The following is a 26,209-nucleotide window of genomic DNA, read 5'->3' as shown; positions in this document are numbered from 1 at the left end:
TTGTGGATGCCCCTCGAGCCCCCGAGCGGGTGTCACGGGGCGAAACGCTCCGATTGTCACCGAAGACACCCCCCCCCTCCCGCCGCCCCCCCCCAAGAGGCTTCCTCCTCAGATGGTCAGGAGGGGAACGCAGCCCACGCCCACCCCTCCCTCGTGACACACCATCGGCGCCATGAACGTCCAGCGGTTGGTCTCCGGGTCGTACATCTCCACCGAGCTGAGGTTGGACTGTCCGTCGTAACCCCCGACGGCGTAGAGGCGGCCGCAGTTGGCCACCAGCGAGACGCGGCTCCGCCGGGTGTTCATGGGGACGATGAGGTACCACTGATCCGCCACGGAGCTGTACACCTCGGCCACGCTGAGGAAGCCCGAGCCGTCGTAACCCCCGCAGGCGAAGAGCTTGCTGCCCAGCGCGGCCGCCCCGTGGCGGCAGCGCTTGTTGAGCATGCCGGCCACCGCGTGCCACGTGGCCGTGTGGGGGTTGTAGTACTCCACCTGCGGGGACAGAGAGCGGGCGGCGTTAGGGGGGGGGACCCCCGCGCTCGGCGCAGAGCGCCCCGAGGGTTTCGCAAGGCGGGGGGGGGGGGGGGGTTGCGTGGGTTCGCGGTTGCGTCCGTTGGGATTTCGTGCCGTTACCGAGCGTTTCGAAGGGCCCCGGATCCCACCGGCCGTTGCGGTGCTGCCCCTGCCCTCAGCCCAGGACCTCGCTGGTTCCAAGATGCTGCTGTTGCAGCAATCACCAGCTTTAGGGGTTTAGGATACTGCTTGGAAGTCCCCTTACTTTTCCCATCTGGGTTTGAATATCACGAACCCTAATTAGCGGAGAGTTGTAGGAGAGACTAATGATTACTCTGGGAAAATAAGTCTCAAATGGAATAAACGATCCAATACAAAATACAATCGGTATTGCCAGCGCCGCTGGCGTACTCCTGTAAAATCCCAGCCCTGAGGTGTTCATTAACCAACGATCTGTTGGGGAACAGAGACAAGGACAGTCTGCTGCAGTCCAAGGCATCTGCTGGACAGGATTTACGATGGTACCCACCGTGTGTCATCTTTGAATCATGACCAGAGCAGGGACGAGCCAAGAGCCTGCGAGCCAAGGACATGATCCTTGACCAAACACGGTCCATTCGAGGAGTGGTCGAGCCCTCCGGCTCACGGACCACCCACCCAGATGATACCCCCCTACTCACAAGGGAGCAACACAAGGCCCCCGACAGAGGCTGCGCGCTAATCCGCATCAGAAGCGAGGGAAGAAGAACCAACCATCGAGAGGATGATGATGAATGTGCATTGCATGGACTGAACATGCGTGAATTTAATGTATAAATCTCTGTTGATTGCAACGTGCAGGCGGACACCTTCGGGAAGGATCCCACGTCCCCCGTGCTCATCGTTAATGAAGGACGTCTCTGCTGATCTGACCGTGTGCAGAGAAGTTTTTCTGACCACTGCAGGTTGGCAACAGTCCCTCTCCCCTGAAAGAGCTGAACCCCGACAGTCCCTGACTAAGGCCTCACCGTGGTGCATAAAAGCTTTCCTCGCCTATTTTTGTCGAGTTTCGCTCGTGTCTTTGTTCTCCTGAGTTCTCCTTCCCCCACAAGGATGGTTTTAGCTCTTGGCTGAGCAGAGCTGATAAATAGATCACATCTTGCCTGACATCAAGGTGGCATCAAGGTGGCATCAAGGAGGCATCAAGGAGGCATCAAGGAGGCAAAGCCATCTACACACGCCAGAAGTCAAGGGGACAAAGCCCCAGATATCAAGGAGAGGTCAAGGAGACAAAGCCATCTACACACGCCAGAAGTCAAGGGGACAAAGCCCCAGATATCAAGGAGAGGTCAAGGTGACAAAGCCATCTACACATGCCAGAAGTCAAGGGGACAAAGCCCCAGATATCAAGGAGAGGTCAAGGAGACAAAGCCATCTACACATGCCAGAAGTCAAGGGGACAAAGCTCCCGATGCCAAGGAGACAAAGCCACCTACACATGGCAGACGTTCAGGAGACGCCCAGCAAACATCTACACGAGCTTGGTACAAGAGGTTGCATCAGACAAGGGGCCCTGGCTGGTGCTGAAGGAGGAGGGTTCAACTGGAAGACTGTGAGCGACCACCGGAGGGTGAAAAGACCCTATCCCTAAATTTACTGCTCCTGCTTGGACTACGTAGATGAATTCTGGGAGCTCATCCCCATGAGACGGCCCTTCTCAGGAAATCTGATGAATATGGATGATTTCTGTGGGTATGAACTGATGGGTTCTGCTGACCCGTTGGGGCGCTCCTGGTGGAGCACCCCCAGCGCTGCCATGAAGGATGGCTGCTTGATAGCCCCTGGTGGTATGGAGTTTTCATCTCAGAATCCTCACCCAGCCTCCCACCTCGGTGAGGAGCGTTAGAAAGCGAGGGGGTTGGGAAGCTCCGCATTTTGTATCGCCCCCTCTCCCCTTTCATCACCTTCTGCGTGGTGTTTTAACCCAGTATCTGAGCCTCAGCACCAAAACACCCTTCCGTTAAAAGTTCGGTTTCATTGAGCACGGGATTGCATCAAGAAGACAAGGAGCTGCTGGAGGGAGTCCAGAGGAGGGCGACCAAGATGGTCGGAAGGTTGGGACACTTTTCCTGCGAGGACAGGCTGATAGAGTTGGGGGTGTTCAGCCTGGAGAGGAGAAGGCTCCGGGGAGACCTTGGAGCGGCCTTCAGGGCTGAAAGGGGGCTGCAGGAGAGGTGGGGAGGGACGTGGTGGTGACAGGCCGAGGGGTTGGGAGCTGGGAGAGGGCAGGTTTCGACTAGATACGAGGAAGTTCTTCACCCTGAGGGTGCTGAGGCCCTGGCCCAGGTTGCCTGAGGGAGCTGTGGCTGCCCCCTCCCTGGCAGTGCTCAAGGCCAGGCTGGATGGGGCTGGGAGCGACCTGCTCTTGGTGGGAGGTGTCCCTGCCCAGGGCAGGGGGTGGAACTAGAGGATCTTTGAGGTCCCTTCCAACCCCAACCCACTCTGTGATTCTACGACATTCACAAGATCGTGCTGCTGCCCCAAGGCAGAACCAGCCGAAGCTCTGCCAGCCCCAAGAGGTGCAAGGCCCAAGCTGTCCTTCATGACCCCCCACGCGTCCCCTAGCCCCAAGCGCGGCTCCCCGCTCTCCCCAGGCGGCGGATTTCACCTGGAACACTTCAAACTTTCCAGTCTCTCCCTCCGGACGACCACCCCTCCCGACAGTTCAAGCCCACCTCCCGCGCCCCGTGGCGGAGGGTAGGGGTTCTTCCCTCCCTCAGCCACTGGGGGGAAAAGGCTGGCGGCCCCTCCTCGCGTATTTGGACATGGCACCTCACTGGGAAAAAACCCAAGCCCACCCAAACCCCAACCAGCCAGCATTTTGCATCCCTCAGGGTTTCTAGAGACCATGAGATGGACCCCTTCTGCGAGGAGGCCTGCCCTGCTCCACGCTTGCCACGCTCAGGATCGGGCTCAGAGAAGCAGATTTGGCGTTCTCGGCTCTGGGGCGCGTGTCCTCGCGACCAAGGGGAGGGAGGAGTCTCTTCCTCTTCCAGGTTTTTCTTGGGAGAGCTCCAAGGCTCTAAATTCCCACCACCAATTCCCCCTGCTGTGCTGCTTGTTTCAAAGCTAAACCGTTCCTGAAGCCGAAGCCATCAAGCAGAGGCAGATGCCTGACATCTGGGGTACGTCAGAGCTCAAAGGGATCCAACAACCGAAGCGCTTTTAACGTCAGGACAAAGCGAGGAGGCAACAGAACGCACCAGCTCGACCCTTTTGGCCCTGGGGAAGGCGAGCGGCACTTCCAGTCCCCAGCTCATTTCATCCCGAGCCAGAACGAGAGCCCTGGAAACGGCAGAATTCGGCGGCGCCAGCGCTTCGGGGGCGCAGGGAAGGAGCGCGGAGCCTTCCCGGCCACGGCCTCCCAGCTACCCGCGGCCCCGGAGGTTCCACCCAAGGCGAGGGGGACACCGGCGCCCCGCGGACTCACGCTGTTGAAGATCTGGAGCCCGTCGTGGCCTCCCGACACGTAGATGCGGCCCTCGAAGACGGTGACTCCGGCAGCGCTGCGGTTGGAGCTCATGGGGGTCACCACCGTCCACCTTGCCGGGAGAACGGAGAGGTTACCAAGGGCCCCGCAGCCCACGGATTATTTCAACTCCATCGGATTTTCTAGGGTCTGGGTTCCAGCAATTCACCTTTCACCGCCTGTTTCGTTCAAACCACGGTTTTGCTCACCCGCACCCGGCTGCGAGGGGGGATGCCGCCGCTCCCCGGTCGAGCCACAAAGGCTTTTCCACCCCGGCCGCTCGGTTCCCTTCACCGCCCGGCCGCCCAGCGGTGCCACGGCACGGCGCCACCCCGGCAGCGAACGGGACGGAGGAGCTCTAGGGCGCGCAGGGCTCTTACTTGTTGGTTTCTGGGGAGTACGCCTCCACGGAGTTGAGGGACGAGTTTCCATCGTAGCCGCCGCAGACGTAGATCTGCCCATCCAGCACCACCGTTCCCATGGCGCTGCAAGGAAGAGCGGGGACGCCGTGAGGTGGCACGTCGTCCCCCTGCCCTCGCCTTCCTTCGCCCCCTCGCCAAACCTCCTCCGCTTCCCCTCGGGGCTGCTCACCCCGGCTCTCCGCCTCACGGGTCAGGACAGACGCACCCCGTTTCCCTGACTGCAGGCACGGGATTCAAAACCCACAGAGACACGTTGACCCCCAGATCACGGGTACAAAATCCCAGCGAGTCCCGTGAAGGATCCCCCCCCCCCCCCACCGCTGGCGGCCGGAGGCGGCACTGGTGAGGGACGCGGCTGCGCGAACGGCCATCAAGCCCGTTAAAGCAAGGGGCCTGCCGCTGCCACCGCCCCCCGTAAATCCCACCTCTGGCTCACAAAGGCGGTCAGGCGGGACGCTGCGGACCCGAGACGAGAATCCCACCTTGAGAACGCAGTCAGCCACGCTCCTCGTGCAAGCTCGCGCCACCATCCTCAGCGCTTAAACCCCACCAGTCTGCGCAATAACCGGCATCTTCCTCCGCCCAAGGGCGCCCAACGCCTCTCCCGCTTGGCTTCAAGGCGGAACAACTCAAATCGTGGAACAGCAGCTGCCCCTCACCGCGGGAACAGCTCCCCAGACCCTCACGGCTAAGGGAGAAGTGAGCTTTGGCGCTGTAAGTCAGAGCCTCGGGCCCAGGATTTCACGTGCTCAGCCGCTTGCGGCGTGCTCTGCCCGAGCAATCGGGGTCTCAGGCCTCAAGAAGCCAAGGCAGACAAACCATTACGGCAAAGAAGCGCCGCAGAGCTTGCGGAAAAGCGACCGATTTAACATCTCCCAGTGACCCGACACGAGGCACAAACCCCGGGCGCCAGGAAGATGTTCCAGCGTGGCAGCAGCTACCACGAGGCGGTGGGGAGGACAGGCTGGCCACAGAGGGCGACCCCACAGGACAACCGCACAACTGAAGAGGTGGGCTTTCGAAAGAACGCGGCGTAAGCTCCCGAAGCCAACCACAAAGCCGTCCCCAGGCTGGTCGGGAACGGTGCCGCTCTGCTCATCAAGCACAAACACCTTCTGCTCCTTCACAAACTCCTCTCCCTGGAGGATAAAACCACTCCTCTCCTTCCCAGCTGTGATGCTCTTACCCCTTCTGGTAGGGAAAGGAGATGCCAGCGCTGGCCAGAGATGGTAAAACGGCTTTATCTGAGCCCTGGCAGCACAGGAGTTTCTTCGCCGGTGCGTCACCACCCCCTACCGTCCCAACAACGAGGCTCTGACCACCTTTGGGCCTCCAGTTCAAACCCTTCCAGGTCTCACCAGCACAACTTTATCACTCTCTTCGTGTTGATTTCACTCCCAGATGCCACCGACCCCCGCAGCGTCGAGCCCACGCTGCTCAGCTGCTTTTTTACTTACCGGGGTCTTAACGACTTCCCTCCTAAGTCGGCGCCGTGACGCACGGGCCCAGCTTTGTGGAGCTGCCGCCGCTTTTCTCCTCTTACCAGCGAGCAGTGCCCACCACCAGCCCTGCCCCAAAGGTGGCTGAGCAAATCCCACCTGCTTCCAACTCCTCCTTTTTCCTTTTGCTCCTTCCCCGCACACCGACGTCTCGCTCGGCGCCCACCACCACCCCCCAACACCTCCAGCTTTTCTACCACGGCATGTTTTCCCCCCGCTCCCGCTCCAAAGGTCCCCTTTCCCACCGAGCGAGCCGCCCGTACCTCCGCTTGCTGTTCATACTTTCCACTTTGGACCAGGAATCCATCTCTGGGTTGTAAACCTCCACGGTGCTGAGCCTCAGCTGCCCGTCGTAGCCGCCGATGGCGTAGAGCAGCCCGTTCACCACCGCCACCCCGACCCGGCTCCGCGCCGTCGTCATCGGCTGGCACTTCTCCCACCGGTTGGCAATGGGATCAAAGACTTCCACCACGTTCAGCGAGTCACCTGCATAAAAATTTGCTACTCAAATTAAAAGAGGGAGACCCGATAAAACGCCGTTTTGGGGTGGTTTAGACACGAGGGAGAAGCGGGGGCTGCTCCGACCCCGAAGATGGGCCTGACACGGGGCCTTTGCCTGCTCTTCTCTGGGAAAAAGGCCAGATCTCCCCCATCCTGTTCTGGGCTCTCAAATGTCCTATTCCAGCCTCCCCACTCCCACATCAAGGTCAAGTCAGAGGCATTTCCCTCTGGAGAAGCTGCTCCACCGGGGAGCAGAAGCTGCTCCACCGCGGAGGAGAAGCTGCTCCACCGCGGAGGAGAAGCTGCTCCACCGGCGAGGAGAAGCTGCTCCACCGGCGAGGAGAAGCTGCTCCACCGCGGAGGAGAAGCTGCTCCACCGCGGAGGAGAAGCTGCTCCACCGCGGAGGAGAAGCTGCTCCACCGCGGAGGAGAAGCTGCTCCACCGCGGAGGAGAAGCTGCTCCACCGCGGAGGAGAAGCTGCTCCACGCTTCCCACGAGGGAAGTTCACAATCCCATCGTCCTACCCAGCAGACCACGCCGCTTTCCCCGCCGCGGGGAGCGGAGGTGCAAGGTACCTGCTGAGTTCAGGCCTCCGACAGCGTAAATCAAGCCCGCGATGGACGTACAGCACCGGGGACGGGTCTTGAACGCGGGGAGGTGGGGCCGGCGCTCTGGCATGAGGTGATAATCTTTTGCCTCATCAACCAGATCCCTGCAATCAAAGCCAAAGAATGAAAGAGCTCCGTTGATAGGATGGAATTCGTCTTAAGTAAGACGCAACCGACTTTCCCCTCCACCGTGGCCAACCCTTCCAGGAGGCCACGCGGCCCGGTTAAAATCGGGGAGGATGCGTTGGGTTTTGCTGTCCCACCAAGAGAGAATTCCAGTCTCCAAAAGAGAGAGAGAATTCCAGTCTCCAAAAAAAGCGAGAATTCCAGTCCCCAAGAGAGAGAATTCCAGTCTCCAAAAAAAGCGAGAATTCCAGTCCCCAAGAGAGAGAATTCCAGTCCCCAAAAGGAGAGAATTCCAGTCCCCAAAAGGAGAGAATTCCAGTCCCCATTCCAGTCTCCAAAAGAGAGAATTCGAGTCCCAAAAGAGAGAATTCGAGTCCCAAAAGAGAGAATTCCAGTCCCCCCAAAAAAGAGAGAATTCCAGTCCCCCCAAAAAAGAGAGAATTCCAGTCCCCCCAAAAAAGAGAGAATTCCAGTCCCCCCAAAAAAGAGAGAATTCCAGTCCCCCCCAAAAAGAGAGAATTCCAGTCTCCAAAAGAGGAGAGATTTCCAGTCTCCAATAGAGAGATTTCCAGTCCCCATTCCAGTCTCCAAAAGAGAGAATTCCAGTCTCCAAAGAGAGAATTCCAGTCCCCATTCCAGTCTCCAACAGAGAGAATTCCAGTCTCCAAAGAGAGAATTCCAGTCCCCATTCCAGTCCCCAAAAGAGAGAATTCCAGTCTCCAAAAGAGGAGAGATTTCCAGTCTCCAAAAGAGGAGAGATTTCCAGTCTCCAAAAGAGGAGAGATTTCCAGTCTCCAATAGAGAGATTTCCAGTCCCCATTCCAGTCTCCAACAGAGAGAATTCCAGTCTCCAACAGAGAGAATTCCAGTCTCCAACAGAGAGAATTCCAGTCCCCATTCCAGTCTCCAAGAGAGAGAATTCCAGTCTCCAAGACTGCTAAACCCCAGCGCTGCTCCCTCTGCCCCACCGAGGACCCCCCCCCCGCCCCCCGGGTGGTTTCTCCAGCCCCACATCCAAACCTCACCGGCACTTGTGGCAGCAGCGGACCAGGTCATCCTGCTGGACGCGGTCAGCGAGGAACTGAGGGCGACAGAGGGGCAGGCGGATTTTGGAGAGGAGCTCGGGTAGGAACGACTCCCTCTGGTCCCGGTCGTACCGTATCCAAGCTAAGGCAGCTTCAAACACCTGTGGGAGAGACGTGGGCTGCTGGAGTTTTGGGTGGGTTTTGGGTGGGTTGGGTTGGTTTTTTTTTTGTAAGTGCCTCCCGTCGCCAGGCGTTCGATGGAAAATAAACCAGGTACGGACAGTGATCCTCCCCGGGACGGGAGACGACGCGGTTTCAGGACAGAGGGGTGATGCTCCACGTTGGCACCAGAGGGCTCTCCTGTCGCGTGGTGCCTTGGCTTTGGCATTGCTGCCCCGACCCCCCCCCACTCGGCCCGATCTATTGTCCCACACGGAAGGTTTCCTACCAAGGTTTGCAAGGAGATGAGGGAGCTGGGAAGCCAATTGTGGTGAGGAGGTGGGACTGAAGGCAAAACCTTGACTCTTTAGTGTCAAAAAGCAGCTAACTCGGGAAGAAGCAAAGAGAACGATGCTGCTCTCTGAAAAACCAGGAGGCAGCTTGGATGAGAGGGATCCGTCTGTTGGCTTTGGGTAGCGACCCCCTCGGTGGCCAGCGCTGAGCGGGTCCCTCTGGGCTCCCTTCGCAGGCAGACCTCTTCCAAGGGCGGTTCCTCTGCCCCGTTTGTGGACGACTCCAGATGACAACAAGGAGCCTGGCGACTGGTTTAACTGGAGCCACGGGCTCCTGGGTCCACAGGACTCTCACAGTCGAAGCCTGGGCTGGGTTGTCCTTCCCAACGCTCGCGCTCACCTCCGAGCCCTGCCGGGGCCACCCCAGCAGTTGTGCTGCCCAGGGGGTCACGCTCCGAGGCCACCGTCACACCCCGCAGCCTCCTCTGGGTCAGCCCAGGGGGACCACAGACCCATAGCAGCCCCTCAGAAGCCGCAGGAGAACTGGGCACTGTGGTCACGGCCACCGCCTCGCAGGACAGCTGCCCTCTAGCCCCGATGCCACACCCGCTTTTGGGGGGGGGTGTCCCGGGTTACAGCGTAAAATGTGCCAAAAGGAAAAAAAAAGTATTCTATGACCATCTTCAGGAGCTGTTGAGGCCAGGTGGGGCGGTGCTCCCTGCCTCCCCCCTCTGGGCTATCTCCTGTTCATGGCCCATCAAGGAACTGCCTCACAACTCCCCATCCCATGGTGAGATGCTCCGCCCAGGGGGAAGGAGCCAAGCAGTCCTTGCCAAATAAAAACGGAGATCTCCAACACCCGAGCAGCCTTCTTCCACTGGATTCCCAGAGGAGCTTTTCCCCCCACTGGAGTTCCAGAGGACAAGAGCTACCTGCCGACCACTGGACCTTAGGAGGAAGACCAGACTCTTTTACCTGATTGCTGCTTCCACAGCACTACACCCATCGCTTCAGGAGGACTGCAGCCAGCATCTTATCGGACTGCTACTGCCCCCCTAACAGGGGGTCAGGTTGTATTCCTGACTCTGTCAGTGTAAACCAGTGGGTTGTTTGTTTTTCCCTGCCTTGTGTTATATATATATATATATATATTAGTAAAGAACTGTTATTCCTATTCCCCATATCTTTGCCTGAACGCCCGTTAATTTCAAAATTACAATAATTTGGAGGGAAGGGGGTTGCACTTTCCATTTCAAGGGAGGCTCCTGCCTTCCTCCACAGACACCTGTCTTTCAAACCAAGACAGGGGGTCTTTTATTGCACCCTGGGGCGGTGGAGAAAAGTCCAGTGGTACCAGGACAAAAAGGACAAAGTCCTCCTTTTACAGTGGAGATCTGGAGTCTCTCACATCACCACCCTGAGGCTTTCAGGGCAAAAATGCTTCTCCAACAGCACCACAGCGAGCTTAAAAAATAAAACCAAACCCCAGCAACTCTGCGAGGCGCTTTATGAGCGGGAGATAAGCTGCGCTGCACGGAAGTACTGCCATTTCTGACGAGGCGGGGGGCAGATGCCAGGGCACGAGGAAACCTCCCCAGGGACAGACTCTTGGGACTCCTGCCCGCCCCACAAAGGATCTACTTTTCAAAACCAGCAAGGACATTCGGGGTACAACACAGCGACGTGGCTGGGATGTGAAGCAGGTTCCCCTCCCTCCCCGTTTCGGGGGCAGCTCAGGCAGCCTGGCTAGCCAAGCACTCTCTTGCCCTACACGGAGACAGCTGTAGGTCTGCTTTTCGTTGGTCACCTCCTCAGTGACCTCCTCAGAACGAGCAGGACGGATTTCCCGGCTCGAGGACAGGCTCTGTTTCTCCTCCAGACTGTCAGCCCAGCACTGAGAGCTTCTCAAGGCTGCTGGCACGGCCTGAGGTTGCTCAGCCCTGCTTTCTGGTTTGGTTTGGTTTTTTTTTTTTTGCTTTTTTCCTAGGAACAAGACGCTCTAGAGAAGCCCCTTGATGGCAGCTTCAGAGGGACGTTCGCTGCGAAAGGCTGCGGCGCTCGCAGCGAATTCTTTACACCTCCCAAGCCCTCCTGCGGGCTCAGCCGCGAGGACGGGCTCCCTGCTACTGCCCACGCCCTCAGCCTCTCCCCCCGCAGGACCCGCCGCTTCCCGCCGGGAAGGGGGCGCAGCTGAAGGTCCTCAGGCCCCACCTCTGTCACCCGTGAATCCAAACCCCTTAACACAACGTCTCGGCGGTGCGAGAAACTCTACCAGGCGTTTCTCAGAGCAAGGCAACACCGGCAGCACCGCCAAGAAGCGGGGCTCGGGGGGTCGTCACAGCTCTGTCTGCCGCCTCACCGTGTCCCCACTGGGCCAGGACAACTTCTCAGCTCCATTCAGACCAGGAATAGGGTCGTATCCCGTGCCACCCCCCAAGCAACCAGGAGCCCTTCGAAGAAAAAAAAACCCCACCTCTGCCGAGACCCACGCCGGGCACGCACCTGCTCTTCGGACTTCACGTTGAGCTCATCCCTAGAAACCAGCTCCAGGACATCTTCGAAAGGCAGAGCCAGGAATTCTTCCGACATGGACACCTCCACGAAGTGCTGGTGGATGAAGCTGTTGGCGGCGTCGTAGAGCACCGCGCACATCATCGTCTCGGCGAACTGCCGCACGCCCAGGCAGTTCTTAGGGTGAAGCCTGGGAAAGGCGGGGGGGGAAGAGGAGAGCAAAAGGCACGTGGGTTTAAAGGAAGGATTCCAGACAGGCCCAGTGAAGCCCGGGAGGACGCAGGCTGCGGTGAAAGGCACGGCTGCGCTCTCCGCAGCCGCGGCAGGTTCCGGCTCCCGCAGCCCCGCAGCGGCGCCAGAGGATGGGAAGCACGACTTCAACCCCCCAAAAAAACCCCTCTCCCGAGACCCGCTGGGCGGACTCCGCTGGCTCTGCACAGCAATCCCACCCTCCCAGGGCTCGGGGTGCTGAGCACCTTCTTTTTTTCCTTCGCTCCAATATTGGACAAAGCCGGGTTTAAGCACAAGGTGCGAATACCAACCCCCAGTCCCTGTTTGTCATCCTACACCTCGCCTCAGCGCTGCAGAACAGCAGCTCTGGCAGCTCCCTGCCACTGCGGAGGCTTTAGCACCAAGGATGGTTTTGCAGCTGGAGGTGAGGCCGTGAGACGGCTCCCGGGGCTCACCCGGGGCTCGGTTCCAGCACCACGGACCCGTCTGCGCACAGGGGCCTAAAAATACCCCAAACCTTAACGCCATTTCAGAAGGAGAGCTCAGCGCGCACGTTGCAGCTCTTCAGGGTGGTCAGAGCCCACCAACGTTCTTGATTTTAATCAAAGAGTGACAGGACTCAGTTCAGGACACCCAGTTGCTCCTGGTAGATCTGGCAGCACCGTAGCAGCTAGAGCTGAGAAACCCAACCATCCTACTTGACCCAGACAGAGAGACAGCCACCCCAAGCGAGCGGGGACTCAAAAAGAAAACCAGTGCAACCCATCTCTTTCCAGCTTGGTGCTATACCCAGTACCTCAAATAAAATGTTTTGGCAAGAAGAAGGAATGCTGTGTAATCGTACACTGCAGAAAGCCAGGATGCACACGGGACCGAAACCCCAGACATCTAAAACGTGGAGGAAAAACACTTTTTCCACCCCCCCAGCCCGCGGTTTTAGGATACCTCTGCTTAAAACCAGCTGAGCTGTTACCAAATAATTACTCCATTTATTTGGCAGGTGGGTTGGATATCACGCCACGGAACCCACCGAGCAGCTGCAGAGAAGCCCAGCCGGGGGAAGGGAGGGGGGGGGGATTCAACCCGTAAGACGCCCTGGCACGACGTGGAGATGTTCTTTGCAAAGAACAGCCCGGCTTTCCCGCTTCCAGAGCGCGCTGCCGGAACAATCGGGCAGCCGAACGCCAGGGAGGGAATCGAAAAACCTGGCAGCGATTTAAGGCTCTGCCACAGCTTCTTGTCCAGCTCCTTGGCCGAGTCCCTTTGTCCTTCCCCTCTCACACACGCAACGGCAGGAAGGGCTCGGCGGCGGCGGCGGCGGCCCCGCACCACCACGCCGGGCGGGAAAAGGGGAACGTTCCCCCCGTTTTGCTCTAGGCACGACCTCCCGCGGCAGCGGGGCCGTGCCCCAGCGGCAGCACCCCTGAGCCCCAGCGGTTATTTCCCCGGGCAACGGGAAGGGCGAGCCTCGGGAGGGGCAGACCCAACGGGAAGGGCTCACCACGCCGCCGGGAGACGCGCCGCCGATCCCCGGCCTCAACCCTCGCCGCCGTCGGGGAGCAGCGAGCGGAGGCGGGAGGCGAGCCCTTACCTCTCCCTGAGGAAGGTGCAGCAAGCGTCTTTGATGTTCTGCAGCTGGAGGAAGCTCGCCCCCATCAGCAGAGACTGGACGTTCTGCTGATCGATGGCCAGGTGACCGTTGTAGGCAAAGTTGATCAGAGCCTCGAGCGCGCTGAGCGAGGGGCGGGGGGGGGAGAAAGGGCAGAATTTCTTAACGATTACACTACCCGGGGAAAGAACCCCCCCCTCTCGTAGCGCCGTTCACGCAGAGGGGGAGGCTTTCACGCCCTCGCCCCGGCCGTTACCTGGGGTCCATCCCCTGCATGACGATCTCGTCCTGCTTGCACTCCATCATGTCGTTGGTGAACATGGCGTGGAAGTACGGGATAGAGGCGGCCAGCACGATGCGGTGAGCGCTGAATTTGTGGTCCCCTACCTAAAGGGGAAGGAGGAGGGAAGGAGGAGGGAAGGAGGAGGGAAGGAGGAGGGAAGGAGGAGGGAAGGAGGAGGGAAGGAGGAGGGAAGGAGGAGGGAAGGAGGAGGGAAGGAGGAGGGAAGGAGGAGGGAAGGAGGAGGGAAGGAGGAGGGAAGGAGGAGGGAAGGAGGAGGGAAGGAGGAGGGAAGGAGGAGGGAAGGAGGAGGGAAGGAGGAGGGAAGGAGGAGGGAAGGAGGAGGGAAGGAGGAGGGAAGGAGGAGGGAAGGAGGAGGGAAGGAGGAGGGAAGGAGGAGGGAAGGAGGAGGGAAGGAAGGTCAGCCCCATCCACCGCCGCCTGCGCCGCCCAGGGGACTCGCTGCAGCGCAGCTCCGCCAGCCCGGCAGTAACCCGGGGCTGGAAGTCGGACCCTTCCCAGGGGCAGGGGGGAGGGCAGCCCGCCTCTTCCATCCAAACTTTTACATCCAGGTTTCCAACCTCAGAAGCCTCCACCAGGGGTCAACTGGGCAGGGGTACAACGGGGTTCCAGCCCAAGAACGGGTCACCGTCCCATCGCCACCAGAGGACGGCCGGGCCCGCAGAACCACCCCGGTACTGGACGGCACTGCACGGGTTTCCAGCCCAGATCTGCTTCCCGGGACGGAAAACGCTCACCCACGCTTCGGATGCCAGGCTGCCCCCCAGAGCTGGCCGTCAGCGATCCCACAGCGCCCGCCTGGGCCCGGGACACCCCGAGCCCGGGGACGGAGGCTCAGCCCGAGCCCTGGGCCGCCGCGATCCCGCAGAATTAAAAGGTGGGCGACGGGGCCGCCCGCCGCCCCGTCCTCTGAGCTGACGAGCAGCCTGCAGGTTAAATCCCACGCGCTTTTCCTCTCGGGCACCCGGCTTACGCTCACAGCCCGTCACCTCCACTACAACCCAGAGGCTCGCACGGGCTCATCCGCTTTAAAGCCCTGCAGGTTCACTTTCCCCAGCTCTGCTCGACCTGCTCACGTTAAATCCTCCGAAAAACCTTCCTGATCCACACGGAGCGAGGCTTGGAAGGGGCTTCTTCCGTCTCCGATTCCCCTTCTCGCTCCTGCAGATGCAAGCTCTTCCGAATCACGCAGGGCTTTGCTCTGGTTACTTCTCTCAGAGCTTTCCCCCCCCCCCCAATTTCCAGGCTTTTTTTCCCCCAATTCCCTGACTCACACCAGTCTCTGCTGCCCCGAGCTCGCGCGGAACTGCCCTTTTTCCCCGACTTCAGCAAGATTTTCCCATTTGATCTTTGTTTCGCTGGGCCAAACCAGCTGGCACAGCAGGTCCTTCACTCTCCAGGTCATCCAAGAAGCCCTTCTCTCCTCCTCTGCGCTGCTCTACAAAAAGCTTCATCACCCTTTCACGTCTGGGCAGCTCATTAACAGAAATGCTGTTTGCATTCAGGGTTTGCACGGTTCCTCACGGGCCTTGCCTCTCCCTCTGGGCCCAGGGCTCTCACACCCAGTAAATACAATTTGCTGGGAGTTTAGAAAGCAAAATTCCTGACACATGGAAAAAAAAAAAAAAAAAAAAAGAAAAAAAGAAGGGAACTGGGCACTACACGAGATGCAAAAGGGATTTTTTTAAATCCTTTTGAAACAAAAGCATACTCGACTGCCACAAGTGCTGTTACCGGATTTTGTCGGGAAAACCAGCTTGACCCGCCAGCCAGCAGCTCGCTGTGCCTGCCTGCACGACGGCGGGGACTCCCCCACCTTTAGCGTGGGGGCAGCTCGCAGCCCCGCGCGCCTCGGGCGCAGGGGCAAGTCTGCCCTGCCCGAGCTTCCCGAATGAAAACCGTGCTGCCAACATCCAGCTTCGGAGAGCTCTGGCTCTGTCCCGGTGAGCCGAGGCGGGCCTGAGGCCCTGCCCGTGCCGCCTGCCGCGCTGTCGCCCCGCGCAAACCCCGCCGTCCCGGCTCGCGCCGAGTTCCCAACGCCCAGAGCCAAAGCGGCGGGTGCAACGGCACAGACACGGGGGAAACCCTCCCGCACGTACCCGTGCGGTGACTTGGCAGCTCGAGGCGGGTAAAGGTCGGCATCAACCTCTTCGACTCACCCAAAACCACACGTTGAAACATCCCAGGGGCTCCAAGGCTTGAGAGATGGGCCACAAATACCGGCAAAACGCTCTGCCGCTTCGCTGCTAACTCGGTCCTTAATTTCTCTCACGCTTTACCTCCACCTCCTGCCCGAGGAGACGAGCTCCTGCGTCAGCCGAGCAGGAGCGAGGCCGCGGTGGGGATAAGAGGGAGGAGCGAGAGGGTTTGCACGGGGGCATTGCAGGAGAGAGAGAGAGAGAGAGAGAGGGACGAAGCAGGAAAGAATAAGGCAACGAAAGCGGGAGGGTGGATGTCCTACAGCGGCCGGCTGGCGAGGACAAGCGTGGACGTTCAGGCTACGGCTCTCCCAGCGCCGCGGCAGCGAGGGCTGGACCAGAGCCCGGGCACAGCCCGCGCTCCCTCGGCGGCCAAACTCACCGGCAGCGTCCTCGTGGGCAGGCAGCGGGCCGGGGAGCCCCTGGCAAAAGGGGTCGAGGCTGTTAAGGCTCGCCACGGTGGCCGAGGGGACGGAGCTCCGGGCCGCCCGAGCCCGCTAACGGGGCGGCCCACCGTGGCGTTGCACAGCCCCTCGCGCGCGAGCGCAGGCTCTGGCCCGGCCTCTCTGGCGCGAGAGGGTTAAAAATACTTCTAAATGCGCCGAGTTTCATGAGAAAAGCCCACGAAAGCAATGAAGGGATTCGAAAAGCTGCCGGCACGAAGCGGTGAGCACTGAATTTAGGGTCCCCTACCTACAGGATTGTCCCCCTGGGGGGGGGGGGGGGGGGTGAACCCCTCGGTAAGGAAAGGGTTTCACCTCGGGGAGCTATTTAACTGCACTGGGGGTGCCCCTGGGCAGGTGAGGCAGGGTTTGAACCGAGCAGAGCTCGCTTTGGTTCCAGGGAGGATCCTCAGCTCCCCACGCAGGGCTCGACCTCCTGCCCCGACGCGCGGGGCGCAGCTGGACGGCGCCGACGAAACCCCGTCGTTCCCAACCGCCCGGCCTCGCCGTCGGGGGAAACCAAAGGGAAAGCAGCCGTAGGAAAAAAAAGGGAATAACCTTCTGCTGTGGTGGCAGGGGAAGGGGGAGGACGGGGACTGGCCCCGGTCAGCAGCGAGATCCACGGATCAGCAAAGAGATGATCCACGCCGTGATCGCCACCAGCTGAACGGAAAATATTTCCAGGTACCAGGCAAGACAAAACCCCGTGATTCCAACCTCCTCCTGTAACAACAGGGGCCCCTCAGGGAGGTTTATAAATCGGGATCTCTGGTCTAGAAGCCCTCATTGCGGTCACACTGCCGGCGCTTAATGGCAAGCGCCGAAGAAACCACTCGATCTCTGGCCGCGGGCGAAGCACAACGCCCGTTTTCCCCGCAGGAGACGACAAACGCTTCCGAGGCTGAGCACGCAGCGCACGTCCCCTCGGTTCCTCCTCGCGTCTTCTCGTTCAGAAAGCCCTCCCTACCTCCAGGGCCAAACGATTCGTCCTTCCTTCTGGCCCAGTCAACAGGGCCAACTGAATTTGGCCCTTATGACTGAATTTCCTTCGCCTGCTGGAGTCACGCTACGGTCACCCAAGTCTAACAAGGAAATGAAAAGAGCTCACGCTCTCCTTGATACGATTCCACCCCACCATTGACGGGCTTCCCCCTCAGAATCCATCACAGCCCTGCTTGCTACTTCCAGAAATACCAGTAGAACATAAAAAACCCACAGAAAAAGCTTTGTCCGGTTGAGGAAATCCCCATTTCTGCCCTCACGCAGCGCGGCCGGCAGGGACGGCCGGCTCGGTTCTCGTTCTGGTTTGACGGCGCAGCTCACGCTCGGCCACGCGGCCTTTGGAACCGGCCGCCCTTTCCCTCCCTATTCCGGAGCCGACTCAGATCAACCACTTTCCTTTTTATTTTGTATTTACAAACGGCTGCAGACACCCCAGGACCGAGGTGGCCAAAGGGCTGGATGCCACCGACCCAGCGCCACGGGGCAAACTGCCGAGAAAGGCCCGTGAGCCGGGACGTCGCCTCCCACGGGACGTGCCAGCGCGGGACGCGCACCCGAGCCGCCCTCGGGTGGGAAGTTCAGCTTTTGGCTGAAGGTGGAAGCCCTCGTGGGCCGGAGCGGGCTGTTCCGTGGCAGCGCCCGCGACGTCGGCGCAATCCGGTGCTCCCGCCCGGTTAAACACACACCAGGGCGTTTACCTCGTGTGTCCTGAGCCTGGAGCTCAGCACCGTCTCCTGGCACAAACGAAATCACCACGAATTCAACCACATCGACCTCGCCAAGCCAGAATTAGCCATTTATACAATCGCCAAAAAAGAGAAATACCCCAGGAAGTCTCGGCAAGCTCACTGGGAAGAGGCTTGAGGACGAGGCCTTCAGGCAGGACTGTCCTCCCTTTCACAGCCTGAGCAAAACCCCTTCCCTTCCAGATTTCCACCTTTACGCAGGGACGTGCTGTTTTACCACACATCATTCTGCCTTTTAAGGGAAAAGACGCTGTTTATCAGAAACAAGAACAGAACCGCTGCTTGCAAAGCGTCCTTTCTGACCGCAGATATCACCGGATTCCCTATCGGCGGGTTCTCTAACCGGGTGGTAAAAGCCACGCTCTCCCTTACGCTCCCACGTCCACAAGACGCGACCGAGTCCCAGGGTACAACGAAGCTTTCTCCCCAGAAAAATGGCGTAGGTGGAACAAAGGCATCTACTGTTTTCACGCCACCACGACCCTGCAGAGCGGAGAAGTCTCCCGAGTTCTCTGCTGCAAAGATCTCCTCAGAAAAGAATCCTTCCTGACGCGACATTGGCGCTCGAGCTGTAGAGCGGCCGAAACCGAGCGAGCGTCCACGCCATCGGGGCAAAGTTTTGCCAGGCAGGAGACAAGGGAACAGGGAAGTTTCAGAGCTCTTGTATCCCAATTCAGGCATGGGAATCAAGAGCCCTCCTCCCCACCCCTGGCCGAGCCGTGGAGCAGCGCAGAGCAACCTCGGCGGGCGCCGAACCAGGAGATCGATGCCGGTCGGTCACACACCCTTCTGGTCCGGCCTGACTAGTCCTGCTCTGCCGGACCCCGGGCCCTCCACCTCCCACGGGGACGGGCAGCACCCCCAGGGGATCGCCCCCAGCCCTGCCCTCCTTCACGCTCCCCAAGGACCACCGAAACCAGCCTCGAGGGTAACTCCACGCTCCCCAAGGACCACCAGAACCAACCTCGAGGGTAACTCCACGCTCCCCAAGGACCACCAGAACCAACCTCGAGGGTAACTCCACAACCACAGGCACCCCAGTTCCCCGCCACGCTCCCCCCACCAGCACCCCCAAACCTCTCCTGCGCTCCCACAAGCCCTACGGCAACACGGGGAACGCCCGGCCTCTGCTCTTCCCTCGCAGCACCCTGCTCCCAACCGGGCAGGGGCGCCCCTGCCAGACACCGGGTGAAAGCCCCAGGTCGCCGAAGCCCCCCTGAAACCATAGGACAACGTTTGCTTTGAGGCAAGCAGCCAAAACCCAGAGCAGGGGGGTTTGGGAATCACAGTCGAACCTTTTTGCCACGCTCAAAGGAAGAGAGTAAAGAGCTCAGCGCGGAACTGAGCGGTTTCTGCCAACGCTTCAGGTTTAACATCTTCATCCAGCACTAAAAATACTCGTCTTTTATGTAAGGGGAACAGCACTGAGGCTACCTGGGGTGAAAAATAATCCAAAGTAGCTCGTTATTGCTCTGTGACGGGATTTAAATAAGATCCTCAACCTAAAGGTCTCACGTGCGTAATAATTCCCTGGTGTTTAACCCTCCCAGCTCCCCCAGTAAGATATTCTCTCCCCTCCCAAGCCTTCCTCAGGGATCTCACAACCATCTGCAGAGCAGCCAGGCACAGGGTTTTCCAGGCTCCTGCTGAAATGAGGCGTGCAGCCCGCCTGGAATCCCACTTCCCCGCCACGGCGGGACAAAGGGAGGCTCCTCCGCCTCCGCAGCGCTCTCGGGTGCATCGCCTGGGGTCGGGAGGGTTTCGACTGAACAGTCTGCCTTGGGAAAAACTGGGATTGGAAGGGGAGAAGAGCCAACAGGACAATCGCCTGCTGATTCGGGTGGCTCAGGAAACAAATCCTACCCACAGCTTGGCGGTGTTTTAAAGGATAACGCACGCCTGGCAAGCGAAGAGGGTTTTCTAATTAGTCTCGGAGTTAATCGTGGAAAAAAGGGCATTCCAAACCAAACGAGGAGCGGCAGCAAGCAGAGGAGCTCACGTTAACTTCGCTCTTGGAGGATTCAGAAAGGCACAAACCTTCCCTCTCTCTCTCTCGACAGAGGTTGAGCCAAGATCGCCGGAGGCGCCAGCTGGCACACGGTTCTCCTCTGGCTCCGATTGTGGCAAGGAGGAGCTATAAAGCCCCCAAATTTCTCAATGAAGGAAGAGGGTGAGTGCTGCTTCCCTGGTTCACGGAGTGCTGCAGTCCACGGGCTTCCAGCAAGCCGCTGCTGCCTCCCCAGAGAGCGCTTGGCCTAAAGCAGAGACCCAAACTCCAGCAAACAAAGCTGCCCAAGCAGCGTTCACCTCGAGAGGGTATTTATCTTCAAAAAACCAACGCTCAGGAAGAACACCAATACCCAGGAGCTTCTTTTCTGCAATGAAAAAGCAGATCAGGATCCCCAGCTCAGGGACTAACACCCCCAAATACCGGCGCTCGTCAGCCAACGGCAATTCTTCGCGCTTTTGCAGCCTCTATTTGAGCTCACCACAGCTTTGAGAACACACACACACGGAGAAAAGGCGACGGCAAACCCGCTGTAAAATAAGTGGGAAAGGTTCTGCCGTGCTGTTGTGTGCAGGAACCCAAAGGGATGAGGGCCCAGGCCTTTGACACAGAGATTTCCTCACCCAGTGAGCTCAGTAAGGAGCTAACTAATTTCCACCAAGGAGGTAAAAATCCATGGAAGGGCTGATCGTAGAAATAACTGAAGGCTCCCAGCTCATGTTTAGACAGAAAGTGATGCTGAGGGTGAATTGCTCCGGGGAAGAAAAAGCTCTGGGGAGCAGCGGGGTAGGGCCTGGAGAGGAGCACAAGAGCGCTGCAAACCAGGCAGCCAGAAAACAGCCCCAGAATCTCCTACGGTGAAGGCAGCCCGAAAGAAAAGGCTTTATATCCAGCTGCTGGGGGCAAAGAGGCGGACACAGACATCAAACCTCACCCATTTCACCCAAAAAACCCCAGCTGTTCTCACAGGTACTGACCCCTCCCCCCTAGCAGGGGGCACCCGGAGGGGATCTCGCCGCCGCAGCTTCTGCTCCGCGGCCAGAGCCACTAAACGCACGTGAACCCTGGACCCACCCCATTGCCACCCTGAGAAATCCGGAGGATTCAAACCCCAGTCCATCCCCTGGAACGCCCAGTTTGGCCCCGGCTGCAGGGAGAGCGGCTGCTCCCCCGCTGGCTTTGCGGGACGCCCCCATTTCAGGGTTTACTCTCCCACCTCCAAGCACCTCTAGTCCGAAATGGGAAACTACACTTGAAATAAGTCCCCCCGGTTTCCAAACACGCCCGTATTTGTAGCTCAAAGCCTCAAACCCCACCAAACACAAGAAAAAATAAAAAGAGTAAATAATTCTCCTTCCTGCGCGCTTGGCGATTGCTCCAGGCTTGGCCTTTCCCCTCCAGGGACACAACCCCCGTCAGCTCAGCCCATACTGGGTGAGGAGAGAATCACCAGCCTCACCTGGAAGATTTTCCATCATAAATCCCGTGCCTGGGTCAAACTGGCAAACAGCTTTGGGGTTTGTTTTTTGTTTTTTTTTTTAAATCAGCCAAGGCCAGGCTGAGACAGAATATAGCAATCCTGAGAGAACGAAGCAGTGGCAGAAATTTGGCTCTCGGAAGCAACAAACCCCGCTTTCACCGAAGGAAAGGGAACAAACCGCAGCAGCAGGTGTGCCTCCTCGCTCCCCTCCTCCCTCCAGTTGATCCCCACGTGTTTTTACCAAACCATCCCCAAATTATTGCTCAAGTAAACGCTTTCGGAGAGTCGCCAAAGGGCGGCTGAAGGCAGAGCTGCCTGGGATGGATCGCCTTGACGAGCCGCTCGTTAAGAGCCGGGGACAGAAAAGGACATTCCAGACCCGCAGGCTCGGCCGTCCCCGCTGGAAAGGAGCTCTGGCTCTCGGGGAACGCGTCCGAAGCCGCTGCAAAGACCCGCAGCTCGCTCCCCGCCCCGTGAAATTTGGTTTTCACAGGGGCCACCGCGAGCGACAGCTTCCCCCCGCGCCGGGTCCGAACCCCCGGAGCTCCAGGGGAGCCGGTGGCACCGGCGCTTCTCGCCGTCGGCGGCTGCCGCCCGCCGCAGGAGGGTTTCTGGGAAAGGAGAAGCGCTTCTGCCCCTCCTGCTGCTCGCCCGGGGGGGGATAATCCCAACCCACCCACCGGAGCACCGACGCTGCCGAACCACGGGAGGCCTGTTGGCCCAGTAAACCTCGCTGTGGGCTGGGGGAACCCTCCGCAGCCGCTCACCCCAACGCTGATACCGAGGCCACTAAAAGCCCGAACTGGGCTGCTCGCTCCCGTCTCAGCCCCGACGCCGGTCGCAGCAGGAGGGATCCAACCTCGGGGGTTTGGTGGTTTGGGGTGTTTTTTTTTTTCCCTTTATGGATTATAAAAGCACGAGGATTGGAAAGGAAAAAAAAAAAAAAAGAGGGGGTGACAAACCCCCTTCAGCGGCGCGACACGCAGCGGGAGCCACGATGGTTTCCGGCAGGTATGGACTGGAAATGCTTCTCAGTGCTTTTCCTACCTCGGTTTTGGGTAAAAAAGCACCCAAATGCCAGCCAGCTCCCTGGGCAGGCTCCTCTGGGATTTCCAGCCTTCCCCAGGCAGGGAAGAGCGCGCCTTGCGCCAGCGGCGCTCGAGGGGGCTCCCGGATTCGCAGCCACCTCCGAAGCCAGGCGAAGAAAAACGACTTCTTCAACCCCCAGCAGCTCGGGGAGGCGCCCTGGCCCGACCCCCGGGGAGGAAAGGCCCGGCTGCCGTTCAGCCGCGTGCAACTCAAGCGCCACGGGACACGCAGGCGCTGGGAAGCGTGATGTCCCGAGGCAGGAGGGGCAGAGAGGTGGGATATTTCGACACGATGACTGGATGCAACGAGGGGAAATCGAAGGAACGAAGCACTCCGGATGCTGAGGGAAAGCCGGATTGTTTGGACCCACGGGGGAACACGCTGTCAGCCCTCTGCCAACCCTGCCAGTCGCTGCTGGGCTCTCTCTCGGTGAAACAAAGGACGAACCGGGCAGCGCAGCACGTTAAGACTCATTTTCAGAGCGACAGAGACACCCCGCCTCGGAGATTTTTACGCTTTTGTTCGGATGAAAGGCTCTGCGCCCTCCCCAGATTCCCTGGAACAAAAGAGAGCAACAGGAAAAAAAGCAAGCAGGGCCAACACCGGGCGCCTTCCGCCGCCCAGGTGCCCAGCACCACCAGGGTGCTCGTTCTGCCCTCCAGGCTCTACCAGCACCCTCGCGCTGCCGCTGCCGAGGGGCGCGGCGAGAGAAGCGAGGTTTGAAAAGCGCTTTTGCTACGGCAAATCCACAGGAACGGAAACTTCTCCAGGAGGGTTTCGCAGAACAACGCTCGGGCGTTCGTTTGAGGCGGGGCCGGGGTCACGCACCTCGTCGTTGTCGTCTCCCTCCGCCCGGGCAGAGCGGCCCAGCGCCCACAGCCGGCTCGCTCGCCCCGATTCCGGAGGTGGGGGACGTGCAGGACCCGAGAATCTCCTTCTGCAACACAAAGCCACCTCGATCCCACGACGTTTACACCGGACAAAGCGACTCTCTAACTTTCCTCACAGAATCTCCCCCGGGTTACGGCACGGACCGTCGCCAACACCGCGGCGGAGAAGGCCGCCGCCTCTGCCGAGGAGGAGGATCGGCGCACGGCCGCGCTCTTCCCAACCAGCGTTTCAGCCTGAGGAGTCGTCCCTCTTCCCAGGGGGCTACAGCAGATCGACAGCGACAAAGCAGCCCCGGGGGTGGGGGGGGGGGGGGCACCCCCATCGTGTCCTGCGGTCTCCACGACAGGCACAACCCTCACCAGCTCCTTCTTTGGCAGCGGGGAGGGCGGTAGGTGAGAAGTTTCAGCGTGAGTAGGCTGGGCAACACCTTCACGTTTAATTAAACTGCAGAGTTAATTCTGGAATGACTCAACCCACCCGAGGAATTGCGCGTCACACCCACCCCACGACCAGCTCCGAAGGGCTCCAGCGTCTCCTGCCCGGCGCTGGCCGCTCTCAAAGCCCTTACAGCCCACCCCCCCCCCCCGGAGAGCCAGGGACAAAATCCTGAGGATTTATCAACGTTACAGATGATTTCTCGGATGTAAGAAAGTGGATGTTCCTAAAACTTAAAGGTTTCGTAGGGAAAAGGACTCTTCTCCCACGGGTCGGAGCAGAGGTTGGTCCATAAACCTGCACCAACCCCATCCCAACCACTCCTCAGTGCTGGGACCACCCCCAAAAGGGGGTGGGTGCCCCGGTTCCCCCCAAAACGAGCCCTTTGAGTGACTCGCTCTGCCTGGCTGCTGGAAAACACCACGGCGGGTCCCACGGAAGACAGAGGCTCCATCTCCCACCCCGTCCCCAGGGTGAGGCGCAGCATCAAGGACAGGGTGTCACCAGCACATCCCAGCACCCACGCTGGCCTGGAGGGGCTCAGCACCCCCCTCATCCCCCCCAAGGGGGGGACCCTCACAGAGCCACCCCCCCCCCCCCCCGACCCAGGGCTGGGGAAGCCCAACACCCCCTGATACCCCACCAAGGGGGCTGCGGGGGGGTGTGTGTGTCACAGCACCACCCTTCACCTCTGCCAAAAGCCGTGGGAAGGGGGGACCCCCTCAGCTCCCCTTTCTCCCCACCAAAGGGGTTGAGGGCTCAGCTCCCCCCCTCCCCCCCCACCAAAAGGGCCCCTCAGCTCCCCACCTTGCCCTGGCACCCAAGGGCACCCCAGCTGCCTCCTCCTCCCCAGCCAAGGGACCGAGGGGTCCCTGAGCTCCCCCTCAGGGGCCGGGCGTCCCTCAATCCCCGGGCCGGGGGTCCCTCACACACCCCCCCCCCCCCCCCCCTTCCCCGGGCCGGGCGTCCCTCACACACCCCCCCCCCCCCCCCCTTCCCCGGGCCGGGCCGGGCCGCACCTTGAGGGTCACGTCGCAGAGCTTGCCCTGCCGCCGGATCTCGCCCATCACGCCGTAACCGCGGCTGGGCAAATCCCCCACCGAGAAGTGCACCAGGTCCTCGGGGTCCAGCTCCGCCTCGGCCCCCCCCGCCGCCGCCGCCGCCGCCGCCGCCTCCAGCATCTTCCCGGCCGCTCCCGCCGCTCCCCGCCTCGCTTCGCCTCCCCCGCGCCTTGTCCCCGCCCGGCCGCCGTAGCGCGGCCCTCCCTCACTGCCCCCCCCCCTTACTTCCGCCTCGCTCTACTTCCGGGAGAGGCCGGAAGAGGCGGGTGCCATGGCAACGGCGTACACAACCCGCCCGGGCCCGGCTGAGGAGGGGGAGCAGGTAGGTGACGGGCGGGGGGTGCCCCCGGGAGGCGCCTCCTCCTCGTCGTCCCCACACGTCGCAGCACCCCCCAGGCCGCAGCACCCCCCCCCCCCCCCCCAGGTCTCGGCCCCCTCCTCAGGGCCTCGCCCCTCCCCACCTCAAGGCCTCGTCTCCCCCTCAAGGCCCTGTCCTCTGCCCCAAGGCCTTGTCCCCCTCCTGAAGGCCTTGCCCCTTCAAGGCCTCAGCCCCCCTTCAAAGCCCTGTCCCCCCCCCTTAAGGCCCTGTCCCCTTCCCCCAAGGTCCTGTCCCCCTCCTCAAGACCTGATTCCCCACCTCAAGACCTCATCCACCTCCCCAAGGCCCTGTCCCCCCCTTCAAGGCCCTGTCCCCCCCCTCAAGGCCCTGTCCCCCTCCTCAAGGCCCTGTCCCCCTCCTCAAGGCCTCATTCCCCACCTCAAGACCTCATCCACCTCCCCAAGGCCCTGTCCCCCCCCCTCAAGGCCCTGTCCCTCTCTTCAAGGCCCTGTCCCCACCCTTAGGGCCTCTTCCCCACCCTCAAGGCCTCATTTCCCCCCCCAAGGCCCTGTGCCCCTCCTCAAGGCCTCCCCCCACCTCAATACCCTGTCCCCTGCTCCAAGGCCCTGTCCCCCTCCTCAAGGCCTTGCCCCCCTCGCCCCAAGGCCTCCTGCCCCTCCTCAAGGCCTTATCCCTCCCCTCAAGGCCTCTCCCTGTCCGTGTGCCCCCTGCCGCCCCCTCAGGCTTTGTTCCCCCCACCTCAGACAATGTCTCCTTAGGCCTTGCTCTCCCTCTCGCCGCCCTTCCCCCCAGCCTCACCTCCTCAAGACCCTGTCTCCCCACCATCTCCGTCCCACCTGGGTCTGCTAAAACGTGGATGATCCTTCCCCTGTCCCCGCAGCCCCCCCTCCACCCCAGCCCCCTCCCAGCTCACCCTCCTTTGCCCTTGTCCCCAGCAAGCAGGGCTCTGGGCACGGCTGTCCATGGCATTCCCTGTGCTCCCCGTTATCCTGCCCATCCTCATGCCCTCCTCCCGCTTCTTCTCTCCTCTCCTAGGCACCCACCGCCTCGTGTCCCGCGCTCTCTGATTGGTTTGCACTCGTCTGGGAAGGCAGAAGGTAATTTGGGGGGCTCTTCTCTTCCCCCTGTTCTCCTCCTCCAGGGCAGAGGTAGCCCTGGGCGTGCAGATGGCCTGGGGCAGGACTGGGATTTGGTGTCCAGCTGGGT

At 60.3% G+C, this 26,209-nt stretch overlaps 1 protein-coding gene across 1 annotated transcript; it reads right to left on the bottom strand.

The window, feature by feature from the left end:
• Nucleotides 1–108: 108 nt before the first annotated feature.
• Nucleotides 109–24,783, bottom strand: KLHL18 (kelch like family member 18). Its single transcript, XM_086466952.1, has 10 exons — nucleotides 24,622–24,783; nucleotides 13,266–13,396; nucleotides 12,992–13,132; nucleotides 11,161–11,359; nucleotides 8,207–8,367; nucleotides 7,023–7,159; nucleotides 6,209–6,446; nucleotides 4,405–4,509; nucleotides 3,986–4,097; nucleotides 109–495 (listed from the first exon to the last, which is right to left on the bottom strand). Exons 1-10 carry the CDS (start codon nucleotides 24,781–24,783, stop codon nucleotides 109–111), a joined length of 1,773 nt encoding a protein of 590 aa, XP_086323078.1.
• Between the last annotated feature and the right edge of the window lie 1,426 nt (nucleotides 24,784–26,209).

Source organism: Leptosomus discolor, chromosome 6 (assembly GCF_034619465.1).
Source record: "Leptosomus discolor isolate bLepDis1 chromosome 6, bLepDis1.hap2, whole genome shotgun sequence".
Taxonomy (NCBI): domain Eukaryota; kingdom Metazoa; phylum Chordata; class Aves; order Leptosomiformes; family Leptosomidae; genus Leptosomus; species Leptosomus discolor.
Note: the sequence above shows the minus strand (reverse complement) of the source record. Positions and strands in the feature narration are given on the sequence as shown.

Bases quoted from the DNA above. Each gene is read 5' to 3' on its own strand.
- KLHL18 (XM_086466952.1), bottom strand. From the start codon at position 24,783: ATGCTGGAGGCGGCGGCGGCGGCGGCGGCGGCGGGGGGGGCCGAGGCG. The intron at 7,160-8,206 runs GTGAGGTTTGGA...CTTTGATTGCAG, and splicing joins CGCTGCTGCCACAAGTGCCG to GGATCTGGTTGATGAGGCAA. The intron at 4,098-4,404 runs GTAAGAGCCCTG...TCTCCCGGCAAG, and splicing joins TACTCCCCAGAAACCAACAA to GTGGACGGTGGTGACCCCCA.